The sequence below is a fragment of the Hibiscus syriacus genome, unplaced genomic scaffold, assembly GCF_006381635.1.
Source record: "Hibiscus syriacus cultivar Baekdansim isolate YM2019G1 unplaced genomic scaffold, ASM638163v2 tig00110890_pilon, whole genome shotgun sequence".
Lineage (NCBI taxonomy): Eukaryota > Viridiplantae > Streptophyta > Magnoliopsida > Malvales > Malvaceae > Hibiscus > Hibiscus syriacus.
In genome coordinates this window covers 12,836,423-12,855,707 of record NW_024062900.1, presented here as the reverse complement: position 1 = coordinate 12,855,707, position 19,285 = coordinate 12,836,423, and the positions used below count along the sequence as shown (strand labels likewise).

The following is a 19,285-nucleotide window of genomic DNA, read 5'->3' as shown; positions in this document are numbered from 1 at the left end:
TGCATGACATTTTGTTCTAGATGTTTGGAAGATGTTGAAACAAGATTGAATAGACCAAATAGAAATGATGTGTTCATTACTAATGACTTAGCTGAGACTTATTTGTTTTGAAGTTATGGTGAACCACTCGACAAAGTTGAAATTGCATATAGATGATAAGTCTTGGGTACAAGCACACCGATATGTTTTTTTCATCACGATTCAATAGATCCTTTTTGCACTTAAGTTTTACAGACTAAATCCTAATGTATTTACTTAATCTTTTATATTTCTCATTCTTTAACGACATAATATATATTTTATAATAAGTTTAAAGAAGTCTTGAGATCTAGTGCACGCTCCCGAAGATTACATCAGTGAGAGATACATAAGTTATTCATAGAAAGTTTTCATGAATGGTTAGGACAGACTGTAAGAAACTAAATCATTGCACACAGTTGTAAATAATATATAACTCTTGTTTTAATATATCGACATAAATGCTAATTAATTCACCTTTCACGATACGTGTAAATAGGTTTGGAGTGGGAGAGAAGTTAGTGAAGATGTTAAATGGATTTCTCAAGGTTCGAATAGAATTGTTAAAAGATATAATGCCTTCCTCATTAATGGGTTTAGGTTCCACACGAAATCTCGTGAAAGATTAAAGATGACATAAAATTGTGGAGTAGTTGTTACTTCTTCAACTACAAGTTATGCTAGTACCAGGGACAATCATCCTTTGGAGGGAGATGTAGAATATTATGGAATTCTTACGGACATTATTGAGTTTGATTATTATGTAAAATGAAAGGCTGTGTTGTTTCGATGTGACTGGGTTGATGTAAACACTACTCGAGGCATGAAAAAGATAAATATGGTTTTACAATGTTGAATTTCTCTCGATTAATTCACAATGGTCATTGATTAATGGATGAGCCATATATATTTTATTCTCAAGTCAAATAGGTTTTTTACTGTCATGATCTAATAGATGAGGGTTGGTATGTTTTGCTCTGTAATACCTCTAGAGACTTGATAGACATCGGGGATGGAAGTAGAGATGACATTGAAACAAGATCATAATCTTTACCTTTTGTAGCACAAAACTTAGATAAAACTATCACTAATACTACACAATTTCAATGGGTTCGGGAGGACGTGGATAAAGATATTTATGAGAATTGATATGACATAAGAATATAGTAAGATTTTATATATTAATTTATTAATTTATAATATTATAAGTTATAACATGTTGTCCTTCAATATATTCATTAATAGTAATATTTTCACAAAAATTGTTGTTTGTTTATTATAGATATCATGCCTAGAAGAAAATTAAGTGATTTGCGGATTGTTTGAGCTTCTCAAGAGGAGGAAGAAACAAATAATGAGGAATTGACTGTTGTTAATTCTTCAGAAGTTCCAATTATTGTTGAAGAAACTATAGAAATTGAAGGTAATGTTCGACAATTTCTTTAATTGTTGGTTTATTTTAAAAACTTACATTTAATTATTTCTTATATAGTTGAAAATGGTCGAACACACAAGATTAGAGGACATACAACGTTGAAGGAATCATATCAACTTTCTCCTGGTCACCGTGTAAAAGTATCAAGAAATGATATAGGCCAACCTATTGGCCCAGAAGCACATCTTCTATCCGGTTACTTAGGCATGGTTGCACGTAATGCTAATCTTTTACCGATCAATTATGAGTCATGGCATGATATGCCAAATAGTAACAAAAATCAGGCTTTGGATTTTTGTTAAGGTAATAATATCATTATAATAGATAATCCATAACATTTCAATAGTAATTTATACTTACTTTGAACACTTATGTTATTTGTAGGAGAAATTTTCTTTAGAGGTATTAGACGATTATTTGAAGTAAGAGTTAAGGAATAGAAAGAGAGACCAAAAGAGTTCATTAAAAAGAAATACTTCAAGAATGATCTCAGCCTTAAAGAGAAGTTGCAAACTGTCCCACCTGGAATGCTCAAGTATCAATGGGAAGATGCAGTCAGGTTTTTGAGTTCAAAGAAAGGACATGTACAATGTATTTTTCAAAAATAATATAATGCCATTATAATATTGACTTTATAAGTAAATATTTAAAATTGTAGGATTTAGAGCATGTTGGTGTTGTTAGCAAACAACAACAAAAGTTTACTCTTACAGCTGGATCGAAGATCTTTGCTTGTATAGATAATGAAAATTAGTTATATTATTAATTTATTTTTTGCAAGACTTGATTTTTATTATACATTATAGGAAAATACATCTGGTTGTAAAGTTGGATGAATAAAGCTCTTCGACATGACACATACAAAAAAGGATGGCACTCAATGCCTGATGAAGCTGTAGAAATTATGGTACATTTATTCGACACAAGATTTTAATTATGTTATATTTATATCTATAGTATGACATTCTTATTTAAAATAATTATTGAATTGGTTATTAGGAAAAATTGAGGAATAAAAGGGAAGAGTATGAAGCTACGGCTTCAAGTCATGGTATTGTTAATGTGGATGACATTGAAAATCAAGTTATTAATGAAGTTTTGGATCCTGAAAGATATGGTCGGGTTTGTTGTCAAGGATTATTCATTACTCCCACCAAATATTTTGGATCCAGTTCATCTCAGTACATGTCATCACAGAGTCAGTCTTCCCAATTAGAAGTTAGTCATTTAAAACACCAGTTGGCTGAAATGGATAAAAAAGTTTCTCAAATGAAAGTAAAAAATGAAGCTAGGAAAGCATAGAGAGAAGCATCATACCAGCAAAAATGTTAAGACTTTGAAAATCGACTTGAAGTTATGATGCAAATGACACGATAAAATCAACCTCAGATTCCACCATCTTAGGTGTTATTTTATATATATGCTTTGTTCATTCTAGTTAACAATGTTGAACTGCATTATATTTTACGTTAATGTAAACATTGATTTATTATTATGGATTTCAAGTTGGTTGTTATGGATTTCAAGTTTGTTGTTATAGATGCCATGTTTATTTTTTTTTTGGATAAGTTAAAATTTTATTATCCAAATAGAGAAAGTACAATACAACTCAATCAAAGATCAAAGAAAGCTAATTACAACAAAATAATGGTTAACCAATACCCCAATTGGTACAAAGTTGCATATTAACAAAATCATGTCTGTTAAGCTCTCTATTTCTAAGTAGAGAACCAACAATCTCCTTAATAGCAATGAGAAAATCATCCATTGTTCTAGCTCTACCTTGAAATAAGCGTCTATTTCTTTATTCCCAAACAAAATAGATGAAAGAGCTCCAAGCAATCTTCAAAATAGAGGAGAGAAGAGATTTACCTTTCCAACAAGAAATAGCCCAAGCAAGCTTAATATGCCAAGACATATGAGGCTTGGTTAAGAGTGAAAGATGCAGAATTCTATTCCAAAGGGAATTAACCATAGCACAATCAACAAATAAGTGATTTCTTGTTTCCATGCCCTTATTGCATAAAACACAAGAACCTTCAGTGGTTATCCCCATTCGAATGAGTCTTTCCCGAGTGGCAAGAAGATCAAGAATTTTCATCCAAGTGATGATACTGAATTTTGGGACATGAAAGGAAAACCAGATTAATTTGTGCCAATGAACTTTTTCCTTTTTGATACAAACCTCATTCTAAATATCATTACTTTTAATAATTCATGCTTTGAGAATAGGGATAGCCTCGGCTTTCATGTTGAGCAAACTGTTAAAAGAGTAGTTGTATGTAGCACTCGTAGTTATCTGAAGAAAATCATTGGATTTAATAACATAGGTGTAAATCCAAGCAATCCATAAGGATCTTGTACCAGCAAGAAGGTTACAGATAAGTTGAAACATGAAGACTTTATTCCAGGTTATTAAGTCTTTAAGACCCAGCCCACATTCAGATTTAGGGCAGTAAATATTGCCCCAACTTACTCTAGCACCATTGGCAGTAGAGTCAGTGCCTTCCAAAGAAATCTAGAACAAAGCTGGTTAATCTTATTGATAACACCTTTAGGAAGCAGAAATTGTTTGCACCAGAAGTTTGCTATACTTTGGAGGACAGTTTTGACAAGTTCAAGTCTTCCTGCATAACTAAGATGTTTCCTAGACCATTGATGAATCCATAGTCTGATTTTGTCAATAAGAGGAGTACAATCATTAGCAGTTAATTTTTTGGTGATAAGAGGGACCCTGAGATATCTCACTGGGAGAAGTCCATTTTTGAATCCAGTAGAAGTAAAGATATTATAAAGGTTCCTTGGATAAATTCCAGCAGCAAAGAGATCAAATTTGGCTGCATTAAGATGAAGTCTTGACATTTCATAGAATTGGTTAAGGATAGAGATAACTCCTATGACAGATTCTAAGTTGCCTTTTGCAGAAGATAAGGAGGTCATCCACAAAAGTTAAATGAGTAAGTCCAATTTTTTTGCATTTTGGATGATATCCAAATAAGCCTCTGGCAGCAACAGTATTTAACATATTAGAAAGGATGTTCATGGCAAGAACAAAGAGGATAGGTGATAGGGGATCACCTTGTCTAAGGCCCTTTTTACCTTTGAAATAACCTATCAAAGAGCCATTAAGAGAGATAGAGTATCTAGCTTGAGTGAAGTAAACTTTAATCCAAGCAGAGAATTTAGAAGGCAGGTTAATGGCTTCAAGAATTGAAGAGATAAACCCCTAATGAATAGAATTAAATGCTTTTTGGAGATCAATTTTAATAGCACATCTTGGAGAAATGTTTTTCCTCCCATAGCCTTTGACAAGTTCTTGGGCAAGAAGGTTGTTGTCAATGATATTTCTGCCTTTGACAAAGGCAGTTTGGTTAAGGGTGATGATACCAGGAAGAATAGAGGTCAGTCTTTTAACCAGAATCTTCGTGATGGATTTATAGATGACAGTGCATCAAGATATTGGTCTATAGTCTTTAACCTTGCTAGGATTGGAGCTTTTTGGGACCAAGGCAATAATGGTTGAGTTAAAGGCTGGAAGAAGAAAAGAACTGCTAAAAAAATATTTGACTGCTTTGATGACATCCTCACCAACCACTGACCAACATAATTTAAAGAATAAAGGAGTGAAACCATCTGGACCAGGTGCCTTGTCATTACCTTGACTAAAAATAACATCTTTTATTTCCTTAGAAGTGATATCTTTGTCCAATTCAGCAGAATTTTCAGGAGATAAATTATACTGAAGAAGGTTTTTAAAAAATTGATGGTCACTGTCTCTGATAAGTGGGTTAGCTTTTCCCAAAAGGTTTTTGAAGTATTGAATGATTTCAGAGGAAATATCATCAAAAGTCTCAAGTCTACAGCCTTGTTCATTCTCTAAAATTCTTATTGTATCTCTTTTGTTCTTGGAAGCAATGATAGAATGATAGAATTTTGTGCATTTATCACCTTCCTTAAGCCATTGAACTTTGGCTTTCTGTTTTAGAAACTGATTTTCTGCTACTTCAAGGGCTGTCAGTTCAGTCTGTAGTCTAAGTTCAGAGTCAATGGAACCAATTCTGTGCAGAGTAGAGAGTTGAAATTGTTCTAGTTCAGCTTTCTTTTGCTTGACCTTTATGGAAATATTACTAAAACATTCTTTGTTTAAAGTCTTCAGACTTGTTTTCAATCTTTTAAGCTTGTGGAATAGGGACATCATAGGGTTACCATGAACAGTTTGCTGCTAAGAATTATGGACTTCATTAAGAAAGTTTGGATGTTTGGTCCAAAAGTTAAAAATTTGAAGGGTTTAGGGTGATTAGTAGAATCTTGTTAAGCCAAACAATGGCCATGTAGTGGTCAGATGGCTTAGGGGCTACAAATTCCACAAAAAAGTTTTTATAAGTAGTGATCCAATTGGAATTAACAAGCACTATGTCAAGTTTTCTAGCAAGGAAGGAGTCTTTTTGTTTATTGCTCCAGTTAAAAAAAGAACCAAAGTAAGGGTGATATTGAAGGAGAAGGTCAATGATAGTATCTTGGAAATCCTTCATATCAGTGGAGACAAAAGAACCTATAATGTCATGATCAGAGCTTTCTGAAGGGTGAAGAATGATGTTGAAATCACCACCAAGGATCCATGGAAAAGAACCAATTCTAGAATCAAGGTCAATTAAGTGTTGCCATAGAAGCCTCCTTTGAGAGCCATCATTATAGCCATAGATTGCAGTAATATAAAAAGGTTGACCCTGAGAAAAGCCTTTGACTGTAATACTTTGGGCAGTAGAATGGCATAAAGAAAGATTAAGGCCTTTAGTCCAAAGAAACCAAATTCTTCTATTGAAAGCATAATCATAGTTAGTGAAGCAATTCCAGTTGCTAAACTTAGACATAAATAACTAATCAAACTTATCAGATTTAACCCTAGTCTCAAGCAGGCAGAGAACATCAATTTTGTAAAGAATAGCTCTTTCTAAAACTTTATTTTGTTTTTGAGGATTGTTAAATCCTCTGACATTCCAGAAGCTGATGATCATTGAGAAGAGGAGCCCGGATCATTCCCAATTACACTTTCTGAAAGACTTTTAGCTTTTATAAGATGTTCTTTTTTTTGAGGTCTTTGATCAATAAAGATACACCCAAAGAAGCAGACCTTGGTTTTCTATTAAGATCATCCAAGGAGGAAGAAGTTTCATCAACTGTGCTAAGGACCTCAAATCTGTTAGAGGATCCTTTGAGAGAATTCTTTGGTTTAGTCTTGACAGGTCTTCCTTTGCCTCTTTTTGAAAGAGAAATAGATTTCTTTCCTATTCCAGAAGGTGAAGTAGAAAGAGGACCTACTGCAGGGGGTCATTATCACTAGCTGGTAAAGATTCCTCTATTGTTGTAAGTAAAGATGAAGATTGCGCAACAACAGTGTCAGAAAGGCTCAGAGAATGATTAGGAGGTTCTTTACAAGAATCAGGATTGATTTAGGTTGAGAGAGTCCTTTCAGGAACCAGGGAGGATTAAGAGGGGTCCTCAGTGGTAAAAGAGGAATTAACAGGTTCCTTTGAAGAATCGCTATCTTTTGTAAGATCCGATTGAGAATTGTCAAGAGTAGAACCAGTATGAACAGGAGTGATGTTAGGAGCTAAAGGAAGAGAATCTCCTTTCATTCTTCAGACTTGAGAAGGATTAGAACCAACAGAAATTTTAGCCAAACATCATTTATCATTATGACCAAAAGTATTGCATCGTTTGCAGCTTGAAGGAAACCAAGGTACTTCTACGTAGACAGAAGTAGATTGGCCATTAGCAAGGATCACATCAATGGTTTTAGGAATTTCATCCTTTACTCCTACCTCCATATAGATTTTAGCAAATTCTAATCGTGTCTTTGAAGCTGTGATTGAATCCATCGAAAGAGGGATTCATATTGCACTAGCAATATAACTTAGACCCTCTCTTAAAAATAATTCAAGCGGAACATTATACAAATGAACCCATAAGGGAATGCGAGAAAGATCAAAGTGCAATCTAGCAGAGTTAGGTTCCCATTTCCTTAATATTAAAGGCTTGTTTAATATGTGCCAAGGACTATTTTCCATAACCCAATTTCTTGCAGAATCAGAATTGAAAGAGAATAGATATAAGTTACTGCCTGCGAAACTCACCTGGACGCGAATCCCCTTAGATGTGTTATTCCATAGATTCTCAATCATCCTCTGCATAGTATTGAAATTTGGTGCAGCCCCAAGGAATTGACCCACGAGTGAAGTCCTCCATTCGGCAATCCCAGCTTCATAGACTTCTAGAGGAGGCTGAACGATGGGGTTGGAATCGCGTGATTTTGGTTGGAAGAATTGAAGTGCATGCCCTTGTTGAAAGCCGAAAAGCTTTCTCCAATCCATCGGAGAAGAAGATAACACCCAGATAGAGAAAAATAAGTGATAACAGTGGGTGAAGGAAAGAGGACGCCTAAGAAGTACCGACGACCTAGGGTCCATTAGTCTTGCTAACGAACTCCCAGAGGAAACAAGCTATCGTGCGCCTCCAGAGATATATTTTAATATTTAATCGCAGATTGTGAATGCAAAGGAAAACAACATAAAGGAAATCATACCTTCAAACCCATTTTTTTCTATATAGGAAAGATGGATTAAACTCTAAAAGAGAGGACTCTTTGTTAATGTCATGTTTATTGGATAATGCTACAGGTTAAAAATTTAAATTTGAGTAACAAAATAGCAGAAAACACCATCGGCAAAATATGTGTTAGTTACGCTTGTATAACAAACGCCACTAAATACATACTCACTACCAGCGTTTTAGAAAAAAAATGCCACTAAAGTTCTAGATCTCTTGCGGCGTTTATACATAAAACGCCACTATAGACATAGTCAATAGCAACGTTTTAAATTTACAAACGCCGATATATGTCATGACCTTTACTGGCTTTTTGGGAACGAACACCACTATATGTCAGAACATTTAGCAGCGCTTTTTTAAAAATGCCACAAAAAAGATATATAGTGGTGTTTTTCAACAACGCCGCTAAATGTCATAACCTTTAGCGGCGTTTATGAAAACAACGCCGCTAAAAATCATAACCTTTAGCGGTATTTGTAGATGAAAAACGTCGCTACCTTTTGCGGCGTTGGTTTTAACGGTGCTTTTGGTGGCGTTTTTTCGCCACAAGGGTTTTTAGCGGCGTTTTTAAACGCCGCTATAACTTAAAAAACACTGGTAAAAACCTGTTTTGCTGTAGTGAAGTCATATTGACAAATAATTTTTTCAAAGTTAAAATTGGAACTTTTTTTTAACAAATTTCTTAATTTTTTTTTTATTTTTAAAGGGGAAACATTTTTCAAAAACAAATTTTCAAAGAGTTTTGTTATATCAAAAATGGAGAAATTGTTGAATTACGTTGGACTTAATTGAATTTTTCAAAATTCATCAAAAATAATTCAAAGTTCAAATTAACTTGAAAAATATGTTTTAAACATTTTTCAAGTTAGTCGAACCTTTTCAAAAATATACATGATCAATTTTGCCCTTTAAATTTGAGCTTCCAATGATTTTTGGCTCAAAGGATCGATCCCTTAACAAAAGGATCAAACCCCTTGAAAAATGATCATCCCCTTGGATTACAAAGACTTTTAGATCGATCCATTTACTAAAAGGATCGATCTCTCAATGAAAAGGATTGATTCGTTCTCTTGAAGGATTGATCCCTTTCTTACAACAATCAAAATATTTGAGAAATGATCGATCCCTTTAACAAAAGGATCGATCCTTTGTGCACTAAATGTTGGTTTTTTTTAGGTAATGACTATAATGACTCCTAACGGCTCCAAACAACTAAAATTGATAGAGAAGGTATATTATATTTAGGCTAAATGGATAGACTTTAAAATAAATTTAACTTGAACACTCATATTTTTTTTAATTTGGTTTAATTTACAATAAATGAGTTTCTTATGAAAAATTGAACCAAATTATAAAGTTAGGATATCTTAATCAACCCAAAATTCAAATTATAAAATTTAAATTTGAACCGAATTATATATTACGATTTGAATCAATTTTTTTATTTTTTAAGTTTCGTTTTTGAGCCATAAGTACTACAAATGCTCATTATATTTATAGGAGCGACTCTCCCAATTCAATTTATTCTATATATCATATCAAGATTCGAATATCTGACTTTACTTTATATTTTTATTTTTTCATTTTGAGTAAAACATATTATAATACCTAAATTAAGAAAAATGAATTAAATAATAAATAAAGTGAAACTTTAAGTGCGACTCTCCCAATTCAATTTATTCTATATATAATATCAAGATTCGAATATCTGACTTTACTTTATATTTTTATTTTTTCATTTTGAGTAAAACATATTAATAATACCTAAATTAAGAAAATGAATTAAATAATAAATAAAGTGAAACTTTAAGTTGAAGATCTTCCAATTCAATTCATCCCAACCTATGCGTGAGTAAAACACAATCAACTAGAAAATTTCTCCAAAAAGAAGAATGAAATTCGCCCACATACACACACACACTAGTTTATATGTAATTATCTCATGCTTCACGAAACCCAACTCATTGACTAAAAATATTATTTGACTAAAATTAAAACTAATTAATCTAAACTTGTCCGTTAGATTTCATGAACTTTTTGTTGCTTCTTTACTCCTGCAGCCTACAAATACTCTTTCAGCCATAAATTAATAAAGAACAACATATCAACTAATTGTCCAGGTGAAATGTGCGAAGTCTTTTTTTTAATGAAATAATATTTAGTACACTTCAAAAACATCTATCTAATTAAAATTAAATTTTGTTTTACAGCTAATTATTAAGTTGACTCTGACCAAATTGCTTAATGTCATTATTTAAAGAATTGTCACTTTAGTTTTTATACTTCAAAATTATGAAAACTGTAAAGTAACATCGTAAATTAAGTAACAATCAAAGTGAAGGTTTGTTAACGAAGGTTAAGATATTAATTAAATTAAATTTTAATGCATTAAATTTTATGTTATTATTTATTGTTAATAATTGTTTATAAATAGTGAGCATGGTATCAAAGTAAAGGTCCTATCCATACTCAAAGCTTAGTTTTCTTCACCTCATCTCCTTTTCTTTGTCCCTTTCCCAATGGCTAAATTTGTTGTAGTTTTTTTCTTGCTTCTCATTGTCTTGTCCATGCTTCAGATTATGGTGGGTGTTTTTTCCCCTTTTTCTCATTATATTCTAATATTAAAATTAAATTTTGAAAATTTTCATTTTATTTCTCTTCATTTATAGGTCTTGGCATCATATGACCCTACGAATCTCAAGAGTTACCGTAAGGAAACCTCAACTGATATCACAAATTAGTTATACATTGAACTTACTAAATAGCCTTAGGGCTAATAGGAATGTTCTCTTAAAAGCTTTAAGTTCGAGTAATTGTGTTTACAGAATGTGTATGTGTTGTTAATAATTAATAAAGGTTGTGAACATATACTATCTTGTATAATATAGAGATTTTGTTATAATATACATACTATAAGAACATGCGTAAGATTTTATGTTAAGAGATAAATTTATAAAATTTTAAGAAAAATATATACTAATTGAAAAAATTTAGAGCGGCATATATATTAAAATTTTAAGATGTACAATAATTGTTAATGTATTTGTGTAATAAATGACTGCTTAAATGAATGAAAAAGATGTACAAAAAATCTTCAAACACTTTCAGTGACCTTCCTGGTTCCGGCGTTATTTAAGGCCGCAACGCCATTAGGGCAGTACCTGCAAACCAGATTTGTACCGTTTATTCTTCTTTGTTTCGGTTTCAAAGATTTAAAACGAGAGCGAGAAACATATAAAAACTCAGAAAAAACGAAAAAAATATAAATTATTTACATTCCCATTTGCAGCAAAGTCTAGAAAGATGATAGCTTACATGGAACGAATCCTACAAGATACCGACGGGGAATCTAAACCCGATGATGATGTTTCCAGCTTATCTAAAATCCTTGACCTCCAAGGCAGCATCGAGAGCGGCGGCAGTACCAGCGTAGCCAGCAAAGATTTCGGCGGTCTTTATACGTCTGAGCCGTTGGCTTTGATTAAACCGACGGGAGCAGATGATATAGCTCGGGTCGTTAAAGCGGCGTCGCGGGCTCTTCACATGACGGTTGCGGCAAGGGGTAACGGCCACTCCGTCAACGGTCAGGCGATGAACGACGGAGGGCTCGTGATAGACATGCGTTCCACGGAGGAAAATCATTTTCAGCTCTTAACAATAGACGGTTCTGTCGTTATGGTCCCCAAATATCGAACGTAATGGAATTGGACGTTGTAACCGGAAAAGGAGAAATAACCGTCTGCTCCGAAACCCGAAATCCGGAACTCTTTTTCGGAGTGCTCGGCGGGCTGGGCCAGTTCGGTATAATTACCCGAGCAAGGGTTAAGCTTCAGACAGCTCCAGACATGGTGGGTTTCAGAGCATGAGTAACGCTTTTACGTACATATTCTAGGTTGTTCCACCAAGATGATTTCGTTTTATTTATGTGATTAGGTAAGATATATAAGGGTAGTGTACTCCGAGTTTGAGGCCTTCACTCGGGATGCTGAGTTTCTGGTGAGTCGGAAAGACGGTGAGTCGTTTGATTACGTAGAAGGTTTCGTATTTTCCAACAATGATGACCCAGTCAATGGTTGGCCATCGGCTTCACTTGATCCGGACCATGGGTTCAACCCAGCGCTTATCCCTCCGACCGCCGGCCCCGTCCTCTACTGCCTCGAAGTCGCTTTCCATTACAGCAACAGTGACCAGCTTTCGACCGTTGATACGGTAATATATAAATTTCGTTTTTGGCTTTTTTACATGGTTTTCATAATCGGACCGATTATGAAACCGATTATACTATTGGTTCACTGGTTCAATCGGTTGAATTAGTCCGATCGATCGGAAGAACTGGACGACGTCATAATTATTTAAAAAATTAAATAAAAATACCAAAAATATTTAATAAAAAATAATTTTTTATATCACAATTCATATTCAAAGCTAGTCATAACATATATAAGTTAAAAACCATAAAATCAAGTGAAACAAAATGATTCAAATTAACTACAACATAATATTTAAGGTAAAACATATTAAATAATAAATATAATTATATAACTATAATTAAAAAATAAATTTGGGGTTAAAAAATAATAACAAAATAATATGGTTTAATTTTTTTTAAAAACAATCTCAAATGGCTAAGAAACATAGAAGATCATCTCAACTAACTTCTATAAATAATAGAGGTAATTTGACATTCAAAATCATGGAGCCTTTTGGTAAGCATTGAGTGAACTATTCTTTCACTTCAATCAAGTTTGAATTTTAGGCTTCAATCGAGCTTTTAATTTTTTTTTGAGTTCAAGCCTTTTCGAGTTCAAGTTTTAATATTATATTTCGAGTTCGAGTTAAACTTCATAATTTTTAGCTCATAAGTTTGAATCGAGTTTGACTTGGTTTGTTTAACAAACGACGTCGTTTGGTTTAATTTTTAAAAAAAAAAAATTGGTGGTTTTTTTAGATTTTTTTCGGTTTTCAGCCGGTCCAGTTTGAACGGTTTAACGGTTCTGACCAGTTCACTAATAGCGGTTCAACCGGTCTAGATTGAACCAGACAAGATAACTATTTCCGGTTGAACCGGCCAGTCCGATCCGGTTTCCAAAACAATGCTTTTTTAATAATCTCCTGCATCAGGTAGTAACTTTACAACATAGACCCTTAAGTATGACTGAGGTTTTGACTTTTAAGTGGGTCCCTACAAAGCTGTTGACCCCGAACAAAAAAATTGGGTCCTCTCTTCAACCATTTCCACGCTGGACGATGAAAAATATAGTAAAAAAAAATCCGAGACTGCTTACACGTCTTCGGAGGGCGGCCATCTTCTTGTCTTAATATAGTAAAAAAAAATTGTGATCATTTTCCCTTTAGGAAGTTATACGGTATAGCAATCTTAATATATAGCTAAAAAAAATATTATTAGTTTTGTTATTAATTTTTAATAAAATAAGTAAAAAATTATTTAAAATATAATTATTTTTATTAATTTTGTTATTTTTATTAATTATTGATATTCGTAAAAGTGACAGAAAAACTTGATAAAAATAATATTTTAGGTAACGTTTTACAAGATATGTTACTAAAACTAGTAAAACGTCCAATAATATTAAAACTGATAGAAATAATAATATTTCCGATAATATTTTATCGATTTTATAAAAAATAATAATAAAACTAATAATATTTTTTTAACCATATATTAAAACTGTCGCACGTTATCATTTTTCCATCATAACACGAATAGAAAACTCATGCTTTGATTTTTTTATTATTAAAAAATAAAAATAGGATAAAATATCTGAACTATTATTATGCTTATGCGTCGGTCATTACTTCATTTTATTATTGAAAATTAATAATTGACGGGTTTCATTCTATTTGTTTGGCTTTAAATAAAATCATTCAACGATAAATGCTAAACCGTTCAGTATTCAGTGTATTTGTTTTTCATCTCTAAATGAAAACTGTGTCGAATGATTCAGTAAAACAGTACTGAATAATTCAGCATTAAAGTACATTCTGAATGATTCAGAGTCATTATCAAACAGCATGTCACATTCAGAGTAATTCATACAGAGCCTCTGAATCATTCAACATTTAAATCATTCAGCGCTTAATCATTCTGAAATAAACAAACAACTCTTAAGTTTTCATTTTTAAAACTGACCATGCGGTATAACTAGAAATACTTTTTTTTAATTATATAAATTTTAGGCATATAGTACAAATAAGTATCTAAAAGTATGTTATCTTTTTCATTAAAGTACTTCAAATATTTTTTAATTAAAATAAGTATTCAAAGTTATTTTTTGTCAAAATACATATTTAAAATATTTAATCTTTTTAATCAAAGTTTTAAAAAATATGACATTTGATATTATTTAAAAAATATTTTGAGCATTTAGATGAAAAAATTGAATATTTTATATACTAATTTTGATTAAAAATATTATAGGTACTTATTTAACTAAAAAATAATTTTATGTACTTATTTTATCAAAAATTTACTTTAAATACTTAAATGAAAAATGAAAAAATGATATATTTTAGATATTTATTTGTTATATAGTAGTTTAAGGCATCAGTAACTGTCGTGTCTCGTTGATGATTGAGATTTTTGCTCACGTGTTGATCCCCACAAGTGCAGCGTGTGTTGCACAAATGGCCAAAAAAATCCATTATTTTAAGGTATGTTTGTTTTATTGAAAATATTTTTTAAAAAATATTTTTCGTAAAAATAATTATATTTTTTAAAAAATATTTTATGAAAATTGTTTTACGATTTTTGAAAGATGTTGTTTAAATACTTTTTTCACTATTTGATTAATTTTTTAAAAATTATTTATTACAAATATTAAATACAATAAATTATATTATTTATCATAAAACTTATTATTCTTTTTTTAAAATATTAAAATAATTTATTTATTATTAAAATATTATTTTTATAATTTTATTAATAAAAATATTAAAATTGGTATATTTTTATTGAAATAAAAATATTATAAATTATATTAATTATTTATTAAAGTAATATTATTATATTATATTTTAAAATATTAATCAGCATATTTTAAATATCTTTATTGAAATATTATTAGATTATTATATTAATATTAAACATATAAATAATATTATTCATTATTAGTAATTTAATAATATTATTTCTATGAAATTAATAAATTTTTATAAAGTTTATTAATAATTTATTATATATTATTAAAATAAAAATATAATATCTTATATTATTATAATATAATTGATTATTTTATTATAATATTAAAAATATTATATTATTAGAAATATTATTAAATATATTTTAAATATTTTAATAATTAATATTTTGATTAAAATGAGATTAAAATATTTTATTAATATCAAATTCATAAAATAAATTATTTTGAATATTTATTCTTTGAAGTAAAAAGTTCAGAAAATAACTTACGGAAAATTAGACCGTAAGTCTTTTTCCAGAAAACACAAAGGAAATTTTGTTGACCATGAAAACGTTTTACGTTTATCAACAATTTTTCCTCTAATCAAACACTAAAAAATGAGAAAAATATTTTCCAAAAAACATTTTACTTAAAACAAACGGACCCTTATATTCTTCTTGAATATGTGATTTCATGAGTGGCTTTAATATAATTTATAGTTGGGTAATTATGCATTTAATATTTAAATTATTTTTTAGTTTGTTGTAGTATCTAAAATTTTAATATTTTTAAAACGATACCTAATGTTTAATTTGTATTTTATTTTAGTACCCTATCATTAAAAACTTTAAATTTTAGTACCTAAAATATTATTTTTAGCCCGTTTTAGTATCTAAACTTTCTATTTTTTTCGAAATTTAACGTTAAATTTTGAATATAAATATTAAACAACAACAACAACAACAACAAAACCCAATTCCCATATGCAATGGGGTAAGGGGGAGGTAGGGTAGTAGGCTGCCCCTAATGCCAGGTTGAGAGTAGCTTCCGTGGAAGACCTCCGACAGTCAGAAAATTAAAAATATAGATAAAATGCAAAGCATGTATAAATAAATACATAAATACATAGTTGACAATATTCATATGCATTCATAAATATCATTAATATTATATGCGCGTTTGAAATGGGAAGTAATCCCTGCAAATAAATCCCTGCGAAAAAATCTCTGCATATAGACAGAAACGTAAGACCCGACTAAATTTAAAAGTGAAGAGAATATTACACAGAAGTCCACGATAGCAAGCCCAGTTCTAAGCCTTCATAAATACCAATAACAGAAACGTATAAAAAGTAGAATTCATGAAAATTACTACAAAGGCATTAAAAGAAGACAGAGATGATACACCCTAGAGGTGTGACCCACACTACTCGACTACCCTAGTCTTTAGTCTCCATACTTTCCTATCAGAGGTCATGTCCTCGGTAAGGGCTAAATCCATCAAATCAGATCTCAAGCAGGCTTCCCACTTCCGCCTTGGTCGTCCTCTCCTTCTGGCACCGTCGACTGTAATCGACTCTACCCTCCTGACCACATCCGACGGTAGTCGCCTAAGGACATGCCCAAACTACCGTAGTATTCCCTCCCTCAATTTTTCAGAAACAGACACCACCCCCAAAGACATCCTAATAGTAGAGTTTGTTGTCATATCCCACAGAGTCCTATCGCATGTCCATCGAAGCATTCTCATTTCTACAGCCTCTATCCTCCTTACATGATCCTTCTTGGTTGCCCAACATTCTGATCCATACAACAACGTTGGTCTTATTGCCATTCTATAAAATTTTCCCTTAAGTTTTAGAGGCACCTTCTTGTCACACAAAACTCCAGTAGCAGCCCTCCACTTTAGTCATCCCGCCTTTATACGGTGTGTTACATCATCATCTACACCCATATCTTTATGTATCATAGACCCTAGGTACTTGAAACAATCTTTTGAGGGGAGAACGTGTCCTTCTATGGATACTTCTACATGTTCATCGTTTTGGTCCCCACTGAAGTTTGAACATAAATACTCTGTCTTTTCAATATTGATCCTTAGACCTTTTTCTTCCAAAGCAGTCTTTCAGGTAGTCAGTCTATTATTTAACTCAAATTTTATTTCATCAACTAAGACAATGTCGTCAGCGAAAAGCATACACCATAATACATCGTCTTTATTTTACTGGAATCTATGTGCAGGCCGTGAGTGGACTTGTGGAACAGCTGGGTTTCGTGGAGGGGTTGAAGTTCGAGGTGGACGTGAGCTACGTGGAATTTATATTGCGTGTGAAGCAAGTGGAGCAACAAGCAAGGGCCAGCGGCATTTGGGACGCCCCACACCCATGGTTGAACCTCTTCATCTCTAAATCAGGCATCGCTGATTTCGATCGGACGGTGTTTAAGGAGATACTGAAAGATGGAATCGGTGGGCCCATGCTGATCTACCCTCTTTTGCGAAACAAGTGAGTATATACTCTCTCTCTCTCTCTCTCTCTCTCTCTCTCCAACGAAGTATTATTAGATTACAACACAACACGTGTCATATTGGTTTTCAATCACCAGGCCTCCAGAAACATGTAGTGGTGTTTCTGATACGAGGTGGGCCACACCCGTAATAAAATAAATAAAAAATGCTACACCTCCCTAATTAAAGTCGAATGATAAAAAATAAAAAAAAATCAAATAAGTATGGGGGTGTTTTGGTGATTGACAGTAACTCAGGTTATGGATAATGAGATTTACAAGTTGATATAGCTTTCAGCGTCAGTCAGTCTTTGATATTCTAGAGACAAAAAAACAAATTTATTCGCCAACCTAGCCTGTAATGACACATAACTTGTCTGAGCTCCACGCCTTGCTGTAGATTTTTTCTTATATATTTTTATTTTTTTGGTTTTGTTTTATTAATTATAGCCCTCTATTTAAGAAACTAAGTCACTACATTAATTTTAATTCGTTAAATGTATTTTTATATTTTATAATAATAATAATCTAATTAGATAATATGAATATATTACTAACATGAAAATAAATAGTCATAATAAAATAACCAAGCCAACAATTGGTCAAAGTTGGTAAGGTATTTGTCCTAAAATAATGTATTAAAATTTTTAAATTCTAATATTTTAAATAATTAAAAGAATTAGTTTTATTATATATCTTTTAAGTATTTGATTTAACTTAAATATCAATAATTATATAAAGATGTATGAAATAAAATTTGACTCGTAAATTTTATTAATTTTGATATCTTTTTAATAATTATAAGGTTTTTAATTATTTCTATCTATAGTCTTTTATTTTTTTTGGAACGCGGCATTTTTCTGAAAAAAAATTGCCCAGAAAAGGATATATAATTTTAGAAATGATACATGTGGAAAACTGGGATTCTTTTGTCACAACTTTCTCAATTATATGCAGGATAAGATAGTGACTGTAGACATCAACCTTTGTCTTAATTTTCTATTTTTTGGCTCCAACATACATTTCAAATATTGGACATTCTAAGCACTTCTAGTTGATGTGATAACATATCGTTAAGTCATAATTTGTTTGTCCCTTTGTAGTGCAGAAAGAACAGTTGGCGCATCATTCTTTTTCCTGGTTATATATATATATATATATATATATATATTTTCTAATAAATATTGTATGGTTTCTTTCGAATATGTTCATAGGTGGAATAATCGAACGTCGGTGGTGTTACCGGACAGTGAAATCTTCTACCTTGTGGCGTTGCTCCGGTCAGTGCCGGATGGTCCGTTGGTTGAGAAATCGGTGGCAGAAAACAATGAAATTGCGGAGTGGTGCACCAAACAGGGTTTGGATTTCAAGCAATATCTCCCTCACTACCAGTCCAAAGAGGATTGGAAACAACACTTTGGGAATGAATGGACGAGATTTGTGGAGAGGAAGGCTATGTTTGATCCTATGGCTATCCTTGCACCAGGCCAAAAACTCTTTGAAAGGGCCCATCAATCTTAATTACTTGGAAAATACTATGGTTATTGTTAATATCACATTTATGGATAGCAACCTTTAATCTTTGGTCATATCTTGACCCGATCAATATATGGACCACAATTTATATATCAATACTAATTTAATATTCGAAAATTATTAAAAATGAATAAATAAGATATATTGATCATGTCTAAGTTTGATGATTTGTTTGAGATCATGGTCATTGTAATAGTTGTATAAGTCATTCTATGATTGTATAAATTATATAATGGCCCTTAAAATAATTATTGAATTTTGTT

The 19,285-nt window shown here is 31.7% G+C and overlaps 1 protein-coding gene and 1 pseudogene across 1 annotated transcript; one reads left to right on the top strand and one right to left on the bottom strand.

Annotated features, from left to right (window-relative positions):
* Positions 1-4,904: 4,904 nt before the first annotated feature.
* On the bottom strand, positions 4,905-7,824 carry LOC120144735. The gene is made up of 4 exons (XM_039158729.1): positions 7,572-7,824; positions 6,585-6,738; positions 5,776-6,268; positions 4,905-5,672 (listed from the first exon to the last, which is right to left on the bottom strand). The coding sequence occupies exons 1-4, from the start codon at positions 7,822-7,824 to the stop codon at positions 4,905-4,907; spliced, it is 1,668 nt and encodes a 555-aa protein (XP_039014660.1).
* Positions 7,825-11,365: 3,541 nt separating this feature from the next.
* Positions 11,366-19,027, top strand: LOC120144647 (annotated as a pseudogene).
* Positions 19,028-19,285: the final 258 nt, after the last annotated feature.

Coding starts and splice junctions, on each gene's coding strand:
- LOC120144735 (XM_039158729.1), bottom strand. CDS start 7,824: ATGGATTGGAGAAAGCTTTTCGGCTTTCAACAAGGGCATGCACTTCAA. Junction 6,739..7,571: donor CCAGGTGAGTTTCGCAGGCA/GTAACTTATATC, acceptor CTTCTGGAATAG/GAAAGAAATCTATTTCTCTT. Junction 6,269..6,584: donor GATCTTAATAGAAAACCAAG/GTCTGCTTCTTT, acceptor TGCTTTCAATAG/AAGAATTTGGTTTCTTTGGA.